Here is a 13,341-nt window from a genome sequence, read left to right on the forward strand (position 1 = left end):
GTGCTGCCCGCTGAGACGTGGGCGTGTTGTGCTCTCTCTTTCTCTCTCTCTCGCTCTGCTGGATTTCTTTTTATTCCATTTCCCTCCTGACAGTTATTTATACAGATAAAGTCATCACTGACAGCCCCCGCGGCCCGCGTGACAGAGATAGCACTACGGGCAGTTGCTGTCCTGCTCGCACTCACAGCGAATGGCATAAAAATGTTGCCGATGATGCTCGTAATGTGGAAATTATGTGTTGGAGTTCGCGCTGCTGCTGTCAGCTGGGCCAAAGGGGGTGAGGCGGGTTTGGCTGGAAGTCGGCAGAAGCGACAACAGCAACAACAACAGCGACAACGACGACGACGACGCTGCGCTGCGTCGCATCTTAAGAAGATAATGACTAAATTAATGCTTTTATGTTTTTGGCAACACATAAACATCATTATGCGCTCAATCCTCGCTCGGGCGTCGAACGACGGAAGCGGCGCACGCCGAGCACATCCTCATCCTGCACCCCCTTCTGCTCTTCCCCTCATCGACCTGGGTGGCAGCTTCTTCTTATGTACTCCTGGCTGATGGAGGCGGCGTATATAGAAAGACAGAGCTGCAAAAGTGTTGGACAATTTCCTGATTAATTGGAGCGAGACAGGAAGGAAGGAGCAACAGAGATAGAGAGAGGGAGAGAGAGAAAGCACAGAGAAAGCAGAATGCATATATTTATATGTATGTGTGTGTTTGTGCACATGTGTGACACTGTGAAAATATTTTAATCTAAAGTTTCCACATCAAACATGCCCAAGTGCAAATCCTAAATTTCCCTCGGGCCTCGCAACAAATGCAGCAAGACCAGAAACTAAGCTACGACTAATGATAAATGCAACAGGGACACGACGAATACGGTCACACTGCACAGGAGGGGAACGTAAGGGGGAGCCAGCAGGATATGTATCCAACTGATTAGGAGGGGACGCCGCGCAGCCTGTAAAAGGATGAAAGGATCTGGAGCTGGGCGATATGTGCGACATTGTCGACTCTATTGTCGAATGTTGCCAATGCTTTTAGAAATTATTGAATAATTAAGCAAGCCAGCCAACGACAACAACTGAGCTCCATTGGAGCGTTAATAGTCAGCGACAGAAGGGAACAAGGGGTTAAGGACGACAACTGTTATTTGTTTTTGCTCTGAACTTCTTACATGGCAACATGAGACGAGAGCGAGGAGTAGGAGAAAGAGAAAGAGAGGACTACCGACGGGAATTGGGACACTCGCCACAAACTCACATTCTCAACTTAAGCTGGCATGGCTGCCTTGCTGGTTAAGCTCCAAAGTTGTGCTTCATCCATCATCCACTTGCATCCATCTACACTTTGCCTCCACTTTGTTTTATGTTTGTGGTTCTTTTTTCCACGATTTTTTCGCATTTTTAACTTGATTTTTTATGCGAGTTTTGCGAGTGCAAAAACTTTCGACTCGCTTTTTGTTTTAGTTCGTAGATTGAATTTTAAATAACAAATTAAATTAACTCGACTAAGTATTGTGCGAGAGAGTTGACTCGTGTATTTGGCATCCTGCAAGTCCTGCGTCCTGCATCCTTGGCCGGGAAAAAGTTCAATTGGCAAAGGACTGTGTAAACACTGCGGAATAAAAGGTTTTTCTACTTTTCCAACTCAACTCAAGATGGGGGCAAGTATTCTACTTCTTCTTCACTTTCTGTTCCTCCTCATCATGATTTTTATTTCGATTTCAACCATTTCTTTTCTCGATGCTGATTCTGATTCTGATTTCGAATTCGATTTGTTTCATTCGCTTTGCTTTGCTTTGCTTTGCTTTCCACTCGCAATAATGGCGCCGACGGCAATTTTCCGTTTTCCGTTGTGCGAAATTAGAAAAGTTTCTTTTTCTGATTGCTTGCTCAGCATAGACCACAAAGGGGGAGGAGAGCTGAGCGTGTGTGTGTGTGTGTGTGGAGTGTGTGTGGGCTTTGGGTATTTGTCTTGTTAAAAATTTAAGCGAATTTCGCAGACGAACAGAAGCCAAAAGCGTTCAAATCGCCAATTGAGGAATTGAAATCGCAAAATTAAAATCAAAATCCAAATAAAATAAAATAATCAACAACAGAAGCAGCAGATGACAATCCAAGTCCAAGTTGAAGTCTTCATCCAACTCTTCGCCTGCTGCTGACATTGATATGTTAATCAAATGTGGCCCCGTTGCCAGCTAATCCGCGACAGCAGCGGGCAAGGAGCAACCCCTGGAACGGAGCTGAGACGATGTCGATCCCGTCACACCGGTTTTTCGAATCGTCGTCAATTAAATGTTTAATCCAAATATCGCTTGATGCGATGCGACGCAGAAAGAGAAGCTATAGCAATGGCAGTCGCATCAAGGGATCAGGGCAGGGATCAGTATCCGGATCAGGGTAATCTTGCGATATGCGTAAGCGTGCAAATTGCCATGATTACGCATGCGCCACTGATGACGAGGATGAAGACCAGGACGATGATTGGGAAAGAGAGAGACAGCAGCAACTGCTGCTGCAGGGATAAACTGATTCGAGGTACGTGAGTGCGAGAGAGAGCGAAACAACAACAAAAGGTGCAATAAAACCAAACGTGCGGCCAACGTGAAATGAAAACTCAAAACTGGATTCGGGATGAAAATTGAGATACGAATAATGCGAAAGCGGGATGAATGAAGCGGGGCGTGATCAAGCCAAAATGGTTGCCAGCAATTAACAACAGCCTCAGCGTGTTTGCCGATCAACAAAGCAACAGCAGCAGCAACAACAACAACGACAACAACTCGGAATTGGGAGCGAGAATTGAGAACTAGGAACTGGGAGAGTGACAACAGCTGCCTCTTCGGTTTTCTCTCAACGCGAGAGCAAACAAGTCCACACTTTGTTTACCTCTGGGTCAATTTTTTACAGACAAATTGAGGACAGTTCGTTCAGATTGAGGTTTGAGAGCAATATAATCGATTCAAACGTGTTATTTAATTTGATTTTTAATTAGAGTTATGATTCCTCTTTGCTATGGAGAAGAGGGACTTGTTTCGTTTATAATTCTCTAATCTATTTATTATATCTTTCCTAAATTCATAAAACTTCTAGTTTTTGTTTAAGAATTGGCCTTGAAGTCATCTCATTCTCATTTCAATCTTCCTGCTACTTTCTCGATTGATCCATTATTATTTTGAACCTTTAAGGGATAATAACAGAAACAAGATTATTATTTTATTTATTTTTATTGATGCAATATAAATGCAAATGAATTATCGGAAGGCTTCTTATTATTTATAATTTTCCTTTTGGCACAAGAGAAACAATCGAAATATTTCTTTTAACTACTCAAGTTTTAAACTATGTTTATTATTATGTCTTCTACAAGTTGGCCTCCTTTAATCTAATCTTTGGGCGTGTCTTGGGAAACCTTTTCAATTATTAACAATTATGAAAAGTAATTGTTTGGACTTCCGTGGGGTTCATTGTCTCTCCTGTCATAATTTTTGATTTGTTTATTTAATGCTTAATTATAAATTTAAATTATGTGCCCTTTGGGGAGGTAAATATTTGGGTAGAAATTTTTGGCAAGCCGAAGACGTGAATAAATCATAATTCAGGAGTGGAAATTCAAGCAGTGAATTACTTCAACTCAATTAATTAGTCGAGTCGAGTTGAGTTGAGTTTGCCAGGGACGAGTTTGTGTCCTGAGTTGCCTTCTATTTGCCTTAACTCTTTCTTGACAAATCGCACAATCAGAGAGGCACAATTGCGAGTGTTGCACATGCCACATGCCGCACCTTTGACAAAGGCAGCAGCCGCCACAGCCAAATAGAGTTTGCTTCTCTTTCTTGCTTTATTTTTTTGGGCGCAAATTGGCAAACAAACAAACAGCGAAGAACGACGACAAAATAGACAAACGAAAGGATTGCCAATGGAGAAGGAGAGAAAGTAGTTCCCGAAGCGAGAAATGCCAAAGGAACATACGGAGGAGAAGGAGTAGGCTGCTCCTCCGAGCCAAGAGTCTTTTCGAGCTCTAGCTGCTGCTTTTCTCTGGTGTTCTCGCTGCGTGTGGTTTGTGTTTGTTTTCACAATTGTCGAGGCTGAGTCCCTCTCTCCCTCTCCCTCTTTCTCCCTCTCTATTGTCGCGTTGTGTTCGTGGTGTTTTCTTGTTATCCCGTGTTCTATTTTGCCCATAAAAAACAATGCCAACACAATGGCCTGAGCCTGGCATTCCAACGTTGCTGCTTTCCCGCATTGCATTCCCCTGCTCTTTTCCCGAACTCCTCCCTACCCTGCTCTATTATTGAAGTGATCGTTTCTCTGGTCGCTTTTCAATTGACCGTACAAATCGCAACAAGGCTCAGCCGGGATAAGCCCCGTTGTACCGAAACAGAGAGATCCATGGCAAGGCTCCCTCGATGCCTCATTTCGTCTCTGCTCTTTTCTTCACACGCCTCTCTCGCTCTCTCTTTTCCTCTTTGTGGTGATCGCTGATGCGCATTTGATTGCTGCTGCCTTTTTTCTCTTCTCAACGCCGGACAAAGCGTGCCTAAGTCCTTGGAAAATCGTTTTTTTCTCAGCCGCTGCCTTTTTTTATTTTTTCAATTTCCTGCAACTAATTGCGAGAAAAATCGTTAATGCTTGGCAGAGATTATTAAGAGCTCAACGATGAACTTGCTCATAACATATCCTAAACACTTCATCTGCAGCTTGAGTTGAGTCCGAATCGGAATCGGAATCAGAGTTTAAGTCCGAGTTCGATTGCTAGTTGGCTAGCAAAAGGGTGTGAAGTGGAAGGCGTCGCGCGTCCACTTGAAAATCTCGTTATCCTGTCAACGCCAGAGCTGCACAGTTGATGGCAGCCACTTGGCCGCGAAACTGACGAGTCATCAGCGGGGCAAAAGCAAAAACTCCGGGGGGAAAGTCATCAAGTGCTGCTCCAGCAATTGGCAGCTGGTTCGCTGGTATCGCTTACACAGCCGCAGATGACAAGGAGATGAGACAGCGACCGAGGACGGAACGAGGACATTGAGATTGAGATGAATGAAAATAGCAAACAGTTGCCCGCCTACTACAACCACCAAAACTGAACAAACTGGATCAGCAGCCGCAGCTCCTTTTGTGCCTTTTGTTTTGCGACAAGCTGCTGCTCGGTTGCTGCTTCTTGGGTTGGGCTTAGGACGCGTGGCTAAAGCACAAACCGAGGCACTCAAACGCCTCGGCGGGACTCAATTGTTTTGAGATCAATTTGCAACTTAATTGAAATCCATTTAAAGTAATGAGAGTTACTAACTTGCCTACTTTTCCCATATCCCTTTTCCCCGACCTCAAACCCGACTGCTAACCCAACCACTCTACCCTTTCTCTTGTGGCTAGTCCGCCCTAGGCTTCGGCTGATCCTCAGCTCAAGAATTATAATCCTCGAGACTATATATTCTATTCATATATACCTGCTGCTCATCCTCGGCCCAGATCAATTTGCGACCTGAGCGAAGCCAAATTGTCATTTCGCCAGTTTTACACTCGCGGGTATATGAGAATAATCATATGCGCCCGACTCCGACTCCGACTGCGACCGGGAGTGGAGCAACAGCATTATCCCAATCGAAAAATATGCAAAAAACAAGTGACAAAGCTGCAGTATATGCTACTTCACTATCAAATACCCGTTGCACATTTTAGGGGAAATAACTAGCTGTTTTTTTGAGTAATTTCCATGTTTAATCATTTATGCAATGATTGTATATTAATCCTATTGACTGACATTTTTTTCCGTCTCATAACTAAGAAATAATGCCCTTCTATTTTGTTGCTACCGGGTATAAATATGCAAAGATTGCCAAAAAATGGAATGTAGTGGAGGCAAGTCCATTAAAAGGGAATAAGTGCGTGCAAATCCTGGCCGGCGGATGTTTTTCATATTATCAGCGCATATTACTTCATCGAAAATGAAAAAGCTCTTCAACCACCCTCCTCCCCCTCTCCTCTTCACTCCCAGGAGTTGGCAAAGTAAACACATGTGGAGTGCTCAGAGTGGAGAAGGCGCTGAGCTAAAGGCAGATTGCGGATTGCTTTTTACGGTCATGTCCACGCGCCCCATTTCCACGCCCTTGCCCTGCAAAGAGATAGAAAAAGAAAGATATAGACAGTAAGAGAGAAAGAGAGGACACGCATAAGTTGATCCCTTGTAAATCTCTAAATTGTTTTATGACCATATTGGAAAAGTAGGTGTAAACCTAATTTTCCTTTATGTGGTGCGCGACCTGCGCTCGTTCAAAGTTCATCGCAAAAAGGACACAGGAAGGACACCAGCTACCAGATACCGGACTCGATTGTTCTTCCGGCTGGCGAGTGCGCAGCAGGATGTCCACTCAATACTCAATCGACCGGCCGCTTGCGCCTTTGTTTGGCCGCTTGTGCTGAGCCTCATTTAAATCATACCGCTGGCCAATTTGCATTCGCACCACAAGCAAATTGATCCGCCCTAATCCAAGCACAACTCAGGCCAGGCCAACTCGAACGTAGCCCAACTCCTTCTCCTTGTCGACCCCTTGCCTAAGCACTCGCTGAATTTTAATGTGCATTTTGAAATCTTAGTTTTGAATGGAAACGAAAAACACTACAACAAACACGCTTTGGCTTTGGCTTTACTCAGGCCTCCTCGGCTTTACGAGCTCTGCAAATTGAAGTCAGTCAGCCGACCAACGGACTGACCACGTCAAAAGGGGTTTGCAACAGGGTTAATCATGTTAATTTTATTTAATTAACTCATTTTTAATTTATTTGATTCAAGGGTATACTTTTTTAAAAGACTAACCGTTTTTATTATCTTTCATTTACAATTTACTCATCGCCCTATAAATTTTATCAAGTTGAAATGAAATGACTCTGCATACATTTAATTTTATGTCAACGGCAACTTTTTAGTTGATAGTTGCAACAAATTGAAAATCTGTTGCTTCCAACTAATCAAATACTTATATAAATTATAGTTTAGCCTTAATAATTTGTGCATACATACATATATTTTCATTTGCAACAATATTTTCAAATTCAACGGCTGCTTACTAGCGCCATCTGTGCTTCAGTGTATTTTTTGCGACCTCTTGGTTGTTCCAACTCGTTTTGACTGTCTGGCAACGCCACAGCGAACAGCTGAGTTGCGAACACAGCTGGCCACTTATCCAATCGATAGAAGGTTGTTATCGATATCAATAAACAAAATTGCAGCACAATAAATTAGTAAACAAAAATGCGCAGCACATGAAACGTATTTAAATAAAAAAAAACAAGTTATGGAAATGGGCAGACTGAAGAAACGACGTAAGCAGCGCAAGCGAAAACACAAGCGAGGCAAGCAAAGGGCAACAGGTGCGACAAGAACACCGAGGCAACAACCGCTAGGCGAGATCTGGAGCAGCACTTACAAGGATTTAATGGAATGGCACCAGCAGCAAGTGCTCAACTTCTGTGGCATGCAAGAGGAGAGCTCCGCTGAAGAGGAGGAGGTGAATGAGGAGGAATCAAACGTGGAGTTGGAGGAAGTGGATGCAGATTATTTGAGCTTCTTGGAGGTTACTTTAAAGCATCAGCGGGAATTGCAAGAGCTGCGTGCCGCAGCAGCTGCTGAAGCGAGCGAAGTAACTGCTGCACCTTCACTTGAAACATAATCAGATGCCTTATGTCGCCATCATCCCACCGAATCCCTATTTTAAGATTAGTATTAAGAAAGCAACAAATGTTCGACTCTAGTAAATGGTGCCAAGTGAGCAGGCGCCTTAAGCACTCCAAAGCGTGGGCGTAGCGTGAGCTAACTGTAAATGCAAGGGAAGAAGAAGCAGCAGCAGCAGCTTCTTCCCGGAACTTTGCCAGGCTAATGAAGTTGTGTGAAGATTCGAGAGACAGACGCACATTAAGCCGACCAAGACAAATGCGTGTCCATTTGTCTTCGGCGCATTTCAGGGCTACAAAGAAAGCTTCAAATTGGGACTCGACTTGGACCTGGGATTTCATCGGGCGAAATGTATAACAACAGTGTGAATTTATACAGAACTCCATTAAACAGGCCAAGTGAGATGAAGAAGGTGAAGCAGGCGGCTCTCTCATTGTTCGAGTGGGTCATCAGCTGGCCAAAGCATTGTCTGCTGGCCAGTGGGCGTGGCAGCGGCATTAGTTGCCGCATTGTGCCGCATTTCGACAGAAAAACCTAATTAAGTTATTCGCGCTGCAGCCAAAAGAAAGGCAACTTGGACTCCAATACTTGTTTCTGGGAGCTGCACATGAAACCAACACCTTCCCTGACAATAGCCGCAGGTGTCGCCAACGATCTTTCTATGGCGCATAAATCATTGAGTTGGGCGATTGAGTCTGAACTTTTCTGGGCGAAATAGAAAGTTGGCAATGGCAGAAGGATTCCCATTCCAATCTCTGTGTCTCTTTCCCTCCCTCTCTTTCATTCTTTTTTCTCTTTCTCCCTTGTCTTCTTAAAATGGCTGCAACTAGCAGCCAGGCAACAGCTGTGTGTGAAGCGAAGGCCTCTAATTAAATGGGTGTAGCTGCTGAATGTTGCTAATAACCAACAGGGCAACAGCAGAAGCAAAAGGGAAAAAGGAGGAGGAGGAAGGAGAAAGAGAAGAAGCGGAACGAGGAGCCAACGATGTGGAAAACAAACAAGGCAAACCCAAAGGGCTGCTGCTGTTGTTGCCACCTGTTGCTGTCTCGCTCGTCGTGTTGTTGCGACGCCATGTTGCTGCTGCTGCTGCTGGATTTAGCATGCGAGACGACAACACCCCCAACTGCAGCTCAGCTATGTGTATCTGGCTGGGATCAGCGAGAGATCTGATCTGATGTATTATGCATATTTTATGACAAACGAGCAGCAGCAAACCTGCTGCTGTGCCTTGGTTGTTGTTGCTGCTACTGCTGCTGGAGGCCAAGCGAGCCCAGAGAGATCGTAGATCGAGGTCTGAGGACTGAGCTCTGAGTACTGAGGCAGGTGGCATGGCATGGCTTGAAGTGGCTGACAAATTGTTGCCTACAAATCAATTAAATTGCTAATGCGCCGCGACAACAAACAAAACGCCAACAACAGTAGCAATCACACCAACAACAGTAGCTACCACAACACCACGACAACAACAACAATAACAGCAACATGAAGAACAACAAAAGCTTTGGCAAATCGTGTATTAGGCTCACAATTTAATGGAGCCACATTCCAGAGCCATTGTCGTCGTTGCCAATGCCGCCAAAGCGACCACAAGAAATGCATAAACATATTGCAGATTGCTGTTGTTTCTGTTGTTGCTCTCTCTAGTTTTTTTTTTTTTGGCCTGGCCTCAGCAATAATAAGGCGACTGCCCCGCCTCCCTCCTCCACACACAGCCACCCACTAAAGTGAGCCACGGACAATAACAAAAGCTACTCACAAGGGCAGCAACCAAGTGCATGCAGTCGAAGACAGTTTGCAGACACTGCAGGCAACTTGGATTTGGACTTTATGCTGCGCCATAATTGCAAATAAATTTAATAGAATTTGGGAGAGGGAAGCAATCAGAGAGATGGACAATGAGCTAGAGATCGAGAACAATTGTGAAAGACAGTAAATTAGAGAGAGAGAAAGAATGCAGAGTATATTATTATTTGTGAGGTGAGGCATAAAACGAAAATACTTTAAAATACTTTGAGAAGTATTATTGGAAACTTTTTCCCTGAAATGTTAGTTCTTATAGTTAAGATTTAGATTTCAATGAAAATTTTAGTTGATTTGAGTGATAATCTGGTATATTTTGCATTATATGGTATATTTTGAATGTAGTGTTAAATCAATACACCAAATGTAGTACTATACCACTTATAGATTTTTGTATATGTTTAGTATTTTCGTGGTACATTGATTTAATATATTTAAAAATCAATACCGTACTGTCATTCTTTTATTCATTATCGGTAGCGGGTATCTTGCAGTCGAGCGGATTCAACTTTGTTACTTATTATTATAATTCTTTTTATACTAATTGATTGTTTTCCTTAAATGTCAATTCTGATTATCATTAATCATAATTATCTTTTATTTACAGATCATCAACTTTATCAACTTAACTACGAAAACAACATCGACTTTCCAGCGTTTAAAAGGTTAGATTTTCAAAATTTATTCTTAGCTTTAACAATTCTTTGCAATTTGCGACCAAATTTCTTATTGATCCACACTTAAAGTGTCAGTGGTTGGTGTTTATTATTATTTGTAGTTGTCGCCAATGGGGAAACTCGTTGCTCTGCTGTTATTGGTGTTGGGTTTGTGTTCAACTTGGCTTAACGTGTTGCATTGAGGCACGTATGCGAGTTTTCTGGAGCGGAGGCTCCACGGAGAGAGCCTGTCCAAATTCATTCAATTCAAAACTAATTCGCGTCTAGTTTCGAGTTGCACGCGTGTCGCAGAGTCTCTCTCTCTCTCTCTCTCTCTCTGTCTCTATCTCTATCTGAGTACTCGTATTTCTATTTGTTTTTGTGTGTTTGCTGTGCACTCGTATCGTTTTTTCGTCTGTCGTTCTCCATTTGTCGCCTGGCACTTTTCTAACTGCCAAACGGCGCTTGCTGCATGTGGCAAGTGGCATACGTAGAAAGGGAGAAGGAGGAGGAGGAGGAAGCGTGAGAGAGCCTGAGCAGAGCGAGGTACAAACTGCGCCTGCGCACGCGTTCAATTAGTTGCAAATTGCAAATCGTGCGGCGCATGCGCATGCGTCCGATGTCGCCGCGTCCAGTGGCAACAACATGTTGCTGCCGTAGTCGTAGTTACTGGTTGCTGGCTGCTGCGTGGCGGCGACAGTTGCTAATGTGTTGTCAACAGAACTCGCGTTGACAGCAGAATCGAAAATATTTCATTTCAAATTTGTGGCAACTGTTAGAAAGAGAGAGAGGGAGAGAGAGTTGCAGCTATCGATTGCAGTTTCAGTTGCAACAGTTGTTGCTGGCGTTTTAATTGCGAGTGAAAACGGGGCAATGTCAACTGGCAACTCGCAACTGGCAACAACCAATGGCTGAGTTATGGAATAGACCTTGAGACGACAGCATCCTGTGTTCACTCCATTGTCCACTTTCAGCTCGTTCTAAGCGAAAGCGCTGCTCGTAACTCAGCAGCAACATTTGCATCTGCAACAGCAGCAGCAGCAACAACAGAAGCAGCCACAGCAACATAGCATTGAATTCTTGTTCAGTTTGCAATTTTTGTCATTTTGTGTTTGTTGAGTGAATGATAACTGACAGTTGAACAGCTCTTTCCCTCTTTGCCTCGCTTCGCTTCTCTTCTCGTCAGCAACAACTTGGCTGTGGCCCTGGACTCTCCTTCTTCTGTCTCGCTGTCTGTTCGCTTGTCGATGTTGCAGCATCCTGAGGGCACTTTTTGCCCGGCCAAAGGTAAATGTCAATAAATATTGGCAATGCTCCTTCGAACCAGACGCTGTCATTGTCATGGCCATTGCTGATGTTGCTGTTGCTGCTGTTGCTGATGTTGCTGTTGCATGTTCAACTCTGCGGAATGCCTCAATGAGGTTCAACTCTGACTGCAACTGCAATTGCAATTGCAACTGGAGCTGAAGATGCAGCTCGTTACCCAATCGCTGAGCTGAGCATAAATTCTATCAACCAGCAAATGGAAATATTAAGGAAATTTAGATGTTGAGTCACAAAAGAAATTCGAGGGGGGAGAAACTGAGACTTTTGTTTACGCGTCTCAAAGCAACCGCCGACAATTTGCGCTAGAGTCAAAGGGCTAGGCCAACAACAGCTCTATCTGCAGTGGGAGATGGATAAGAGGCTGAGTGAAAGAGAGAGAGCTGAAGCGGGGGGAGGCTCAAGGTGGAGTGCAATGCGAAACCAACCGCAGTGTAACATACATCATTTTCACACCGAAACGCAATTGATGATGAGACCACGACGACGACGACGACGATGGCGATGGCGTTGAAAGGAAACCTGTGGCAAACCTCAAGGCGAGAATTATGAGCGACAACAACAGCAACAGCAGCAACAACTGTTGCTGGTGGCGCAGCAAATGACTTTGAACTGAGAATTTGCAGCTAATAATTTACACAAAAGCGTTTTTAATCATCCAACGGCAGCCGAGGGAAGCGTTTCCACCGACCATGGCCAATAAATTGCCAGCGTGGCAGCAGCAACAACAGCAGCAACTGCAACGGCAGCTGCAACAGCAACAACAAAGAGGAAGAAATATTTACAAGAAAGCAATCAATCAGCGCATTGCTCAATACGAGTGCGATGCGATGCGATGCGATGCCGAGTACTCATAGTCGGGATGGGTTTTTGGAACCACTGTGCTTGGCATTGTGTCAGTTGAGATTGCAGCAAGACAGACAACAGACAAGAGCAACAGCCAGAGCAACAGCAACAGATACGAGTGGACGATGGACATTGAAAGCGCAACTGGGAATGCCAATGGCAAAGACGATGGCCACCAGATCATTGATAATGATCTGAGTTCTGCAACTGGAGCTTCGCTAGTGCTAGGAGAAAAAGGAGGAAGAGGGGGAAACTGTGGCTCAGCGCCAAAGACCAAAACTTAAAAGTATGCGTAATGGCCCCAGGGAGCAACATTGGATCTCTGCTTCGCCTGCGGTTGTTTGCCTTTTGTCTAGAACTAGCTGAAGTTGGATGCTCGCTCTCTGCTGCAATTGCTGCTGCAGCGATGAGAAAACGCGTCATAAATGCGTAAAGTTGACGACAGCGGCAACTGATGCTCCAACTGGACACAAGAGCTAAGGAAGAGATAGAGAGAGAGAGAGAGAGGAAGAGAAAGAGAAGCAGCTTGACTCGGCAGTCTTCATCATATTTAATGGTTGTGTGATAATATGCCACGTTGAAGCTGCAGTTGCTGCTGCTGCTGCTGTGACTGTGGCTGCTGTTGCACGCCAACAACATGGCCATAAACAGAGTCAGTTGCAGTTGCAGTTGCAACGCAAAACTCAATTAAAGAGCGCATTGCAGTCGCATTGCTGCAGCGTTGTTGCAGCCAGCCATGATACTCTCGACTGAGATGATGATGATCATGATCACGATGGTCATAATGATGATGAACAACTGACATTGAAGTGCCAGATCGACAACGAGTTGTGTTGCTTACTCATAAATATGGCGAATGCTGAGTCCTCCACAGCAACATCAGAGTTCTCCTCAAGCACTCTTGGTCGTGGTCTCATCTACTACAACTTGGTTATTAGTCGCCCGGAATGTTGGCGATGCGCGTTAATTAACTCATCAATTTTTTGCTCTCTCTCTCTGCGCGACAGTTGCAGACGCAGTTGTTGTCTTTCTTGTTGTAAATGGATTTGGGCTGCGC

At 44.4% G+C, this 13,341-nt stretch overlaps 1 protein-coding gene and 1 long non-coding RNA gene across 4 annotated transcripts in view; both read left to right on the forward strand.

Moving 5' to 3' along the window:
• LOC117565845 (uncharacterized) overlaps positions 1-13,341 on the forward strand; it is a 48,233-nt gene that overhangs the window by 6,782 nt on the left and 28,110 nt on the right. For 2 of the 3 annotated variants that reach the window (XR_007954503.1, XR_004571937.2), the window contains exon 2: positions 10,067-10,124. The exons of the other annotated variant lie outside the window; for it this stretch is intronic. This is a non-coding gene — a long non-coding RNA (uncharacterized LOC117565845). The remainder of the gene's footprint in view (positions 1-10,066; positions 10,125-13,341) is intronic. 3 annotated transcript variants of the gene reach the window in all.
• Positions 6,957-9,636, forward strand: LOC117565844 (uncharacterized). Its single transcript, XM_034245159.2, has one exon. It carries the CDS (start codon positions 7,283-7,285, stop codon positions 7,655-7,657), a length of 375 nt encoding a protein of 124 aa, XP_034101050.1. The 5' UTR covers positions 6,957-7,282; the 3' UTR covers positions 7,658-9,636.

The sequence above is a fragment of the Drosophila albomicans genome, chromosome 2L, assembly GCF_009650485.2.
Source record: "Drosophila albomicans strain 15112-1751.03 chromosome 2L, ASM965048v2, whole genome shotgun sequence".
Taxonomy (NCBI): Eukaryota; Metazoa; Arthropoda; class Insecta; order Diptera; family Drosophilidae; genus Drosophila; species Drosophila albomicans.

Coding starts and splice junctions, on each gene's coding strand:
- LOC117565844 (XM_034245159.2), top strand. CDS start 7,283: ATGGAAATGGGCAGACTGAAGAAACGACGTAAGCAGCGCAAGCGAAAA.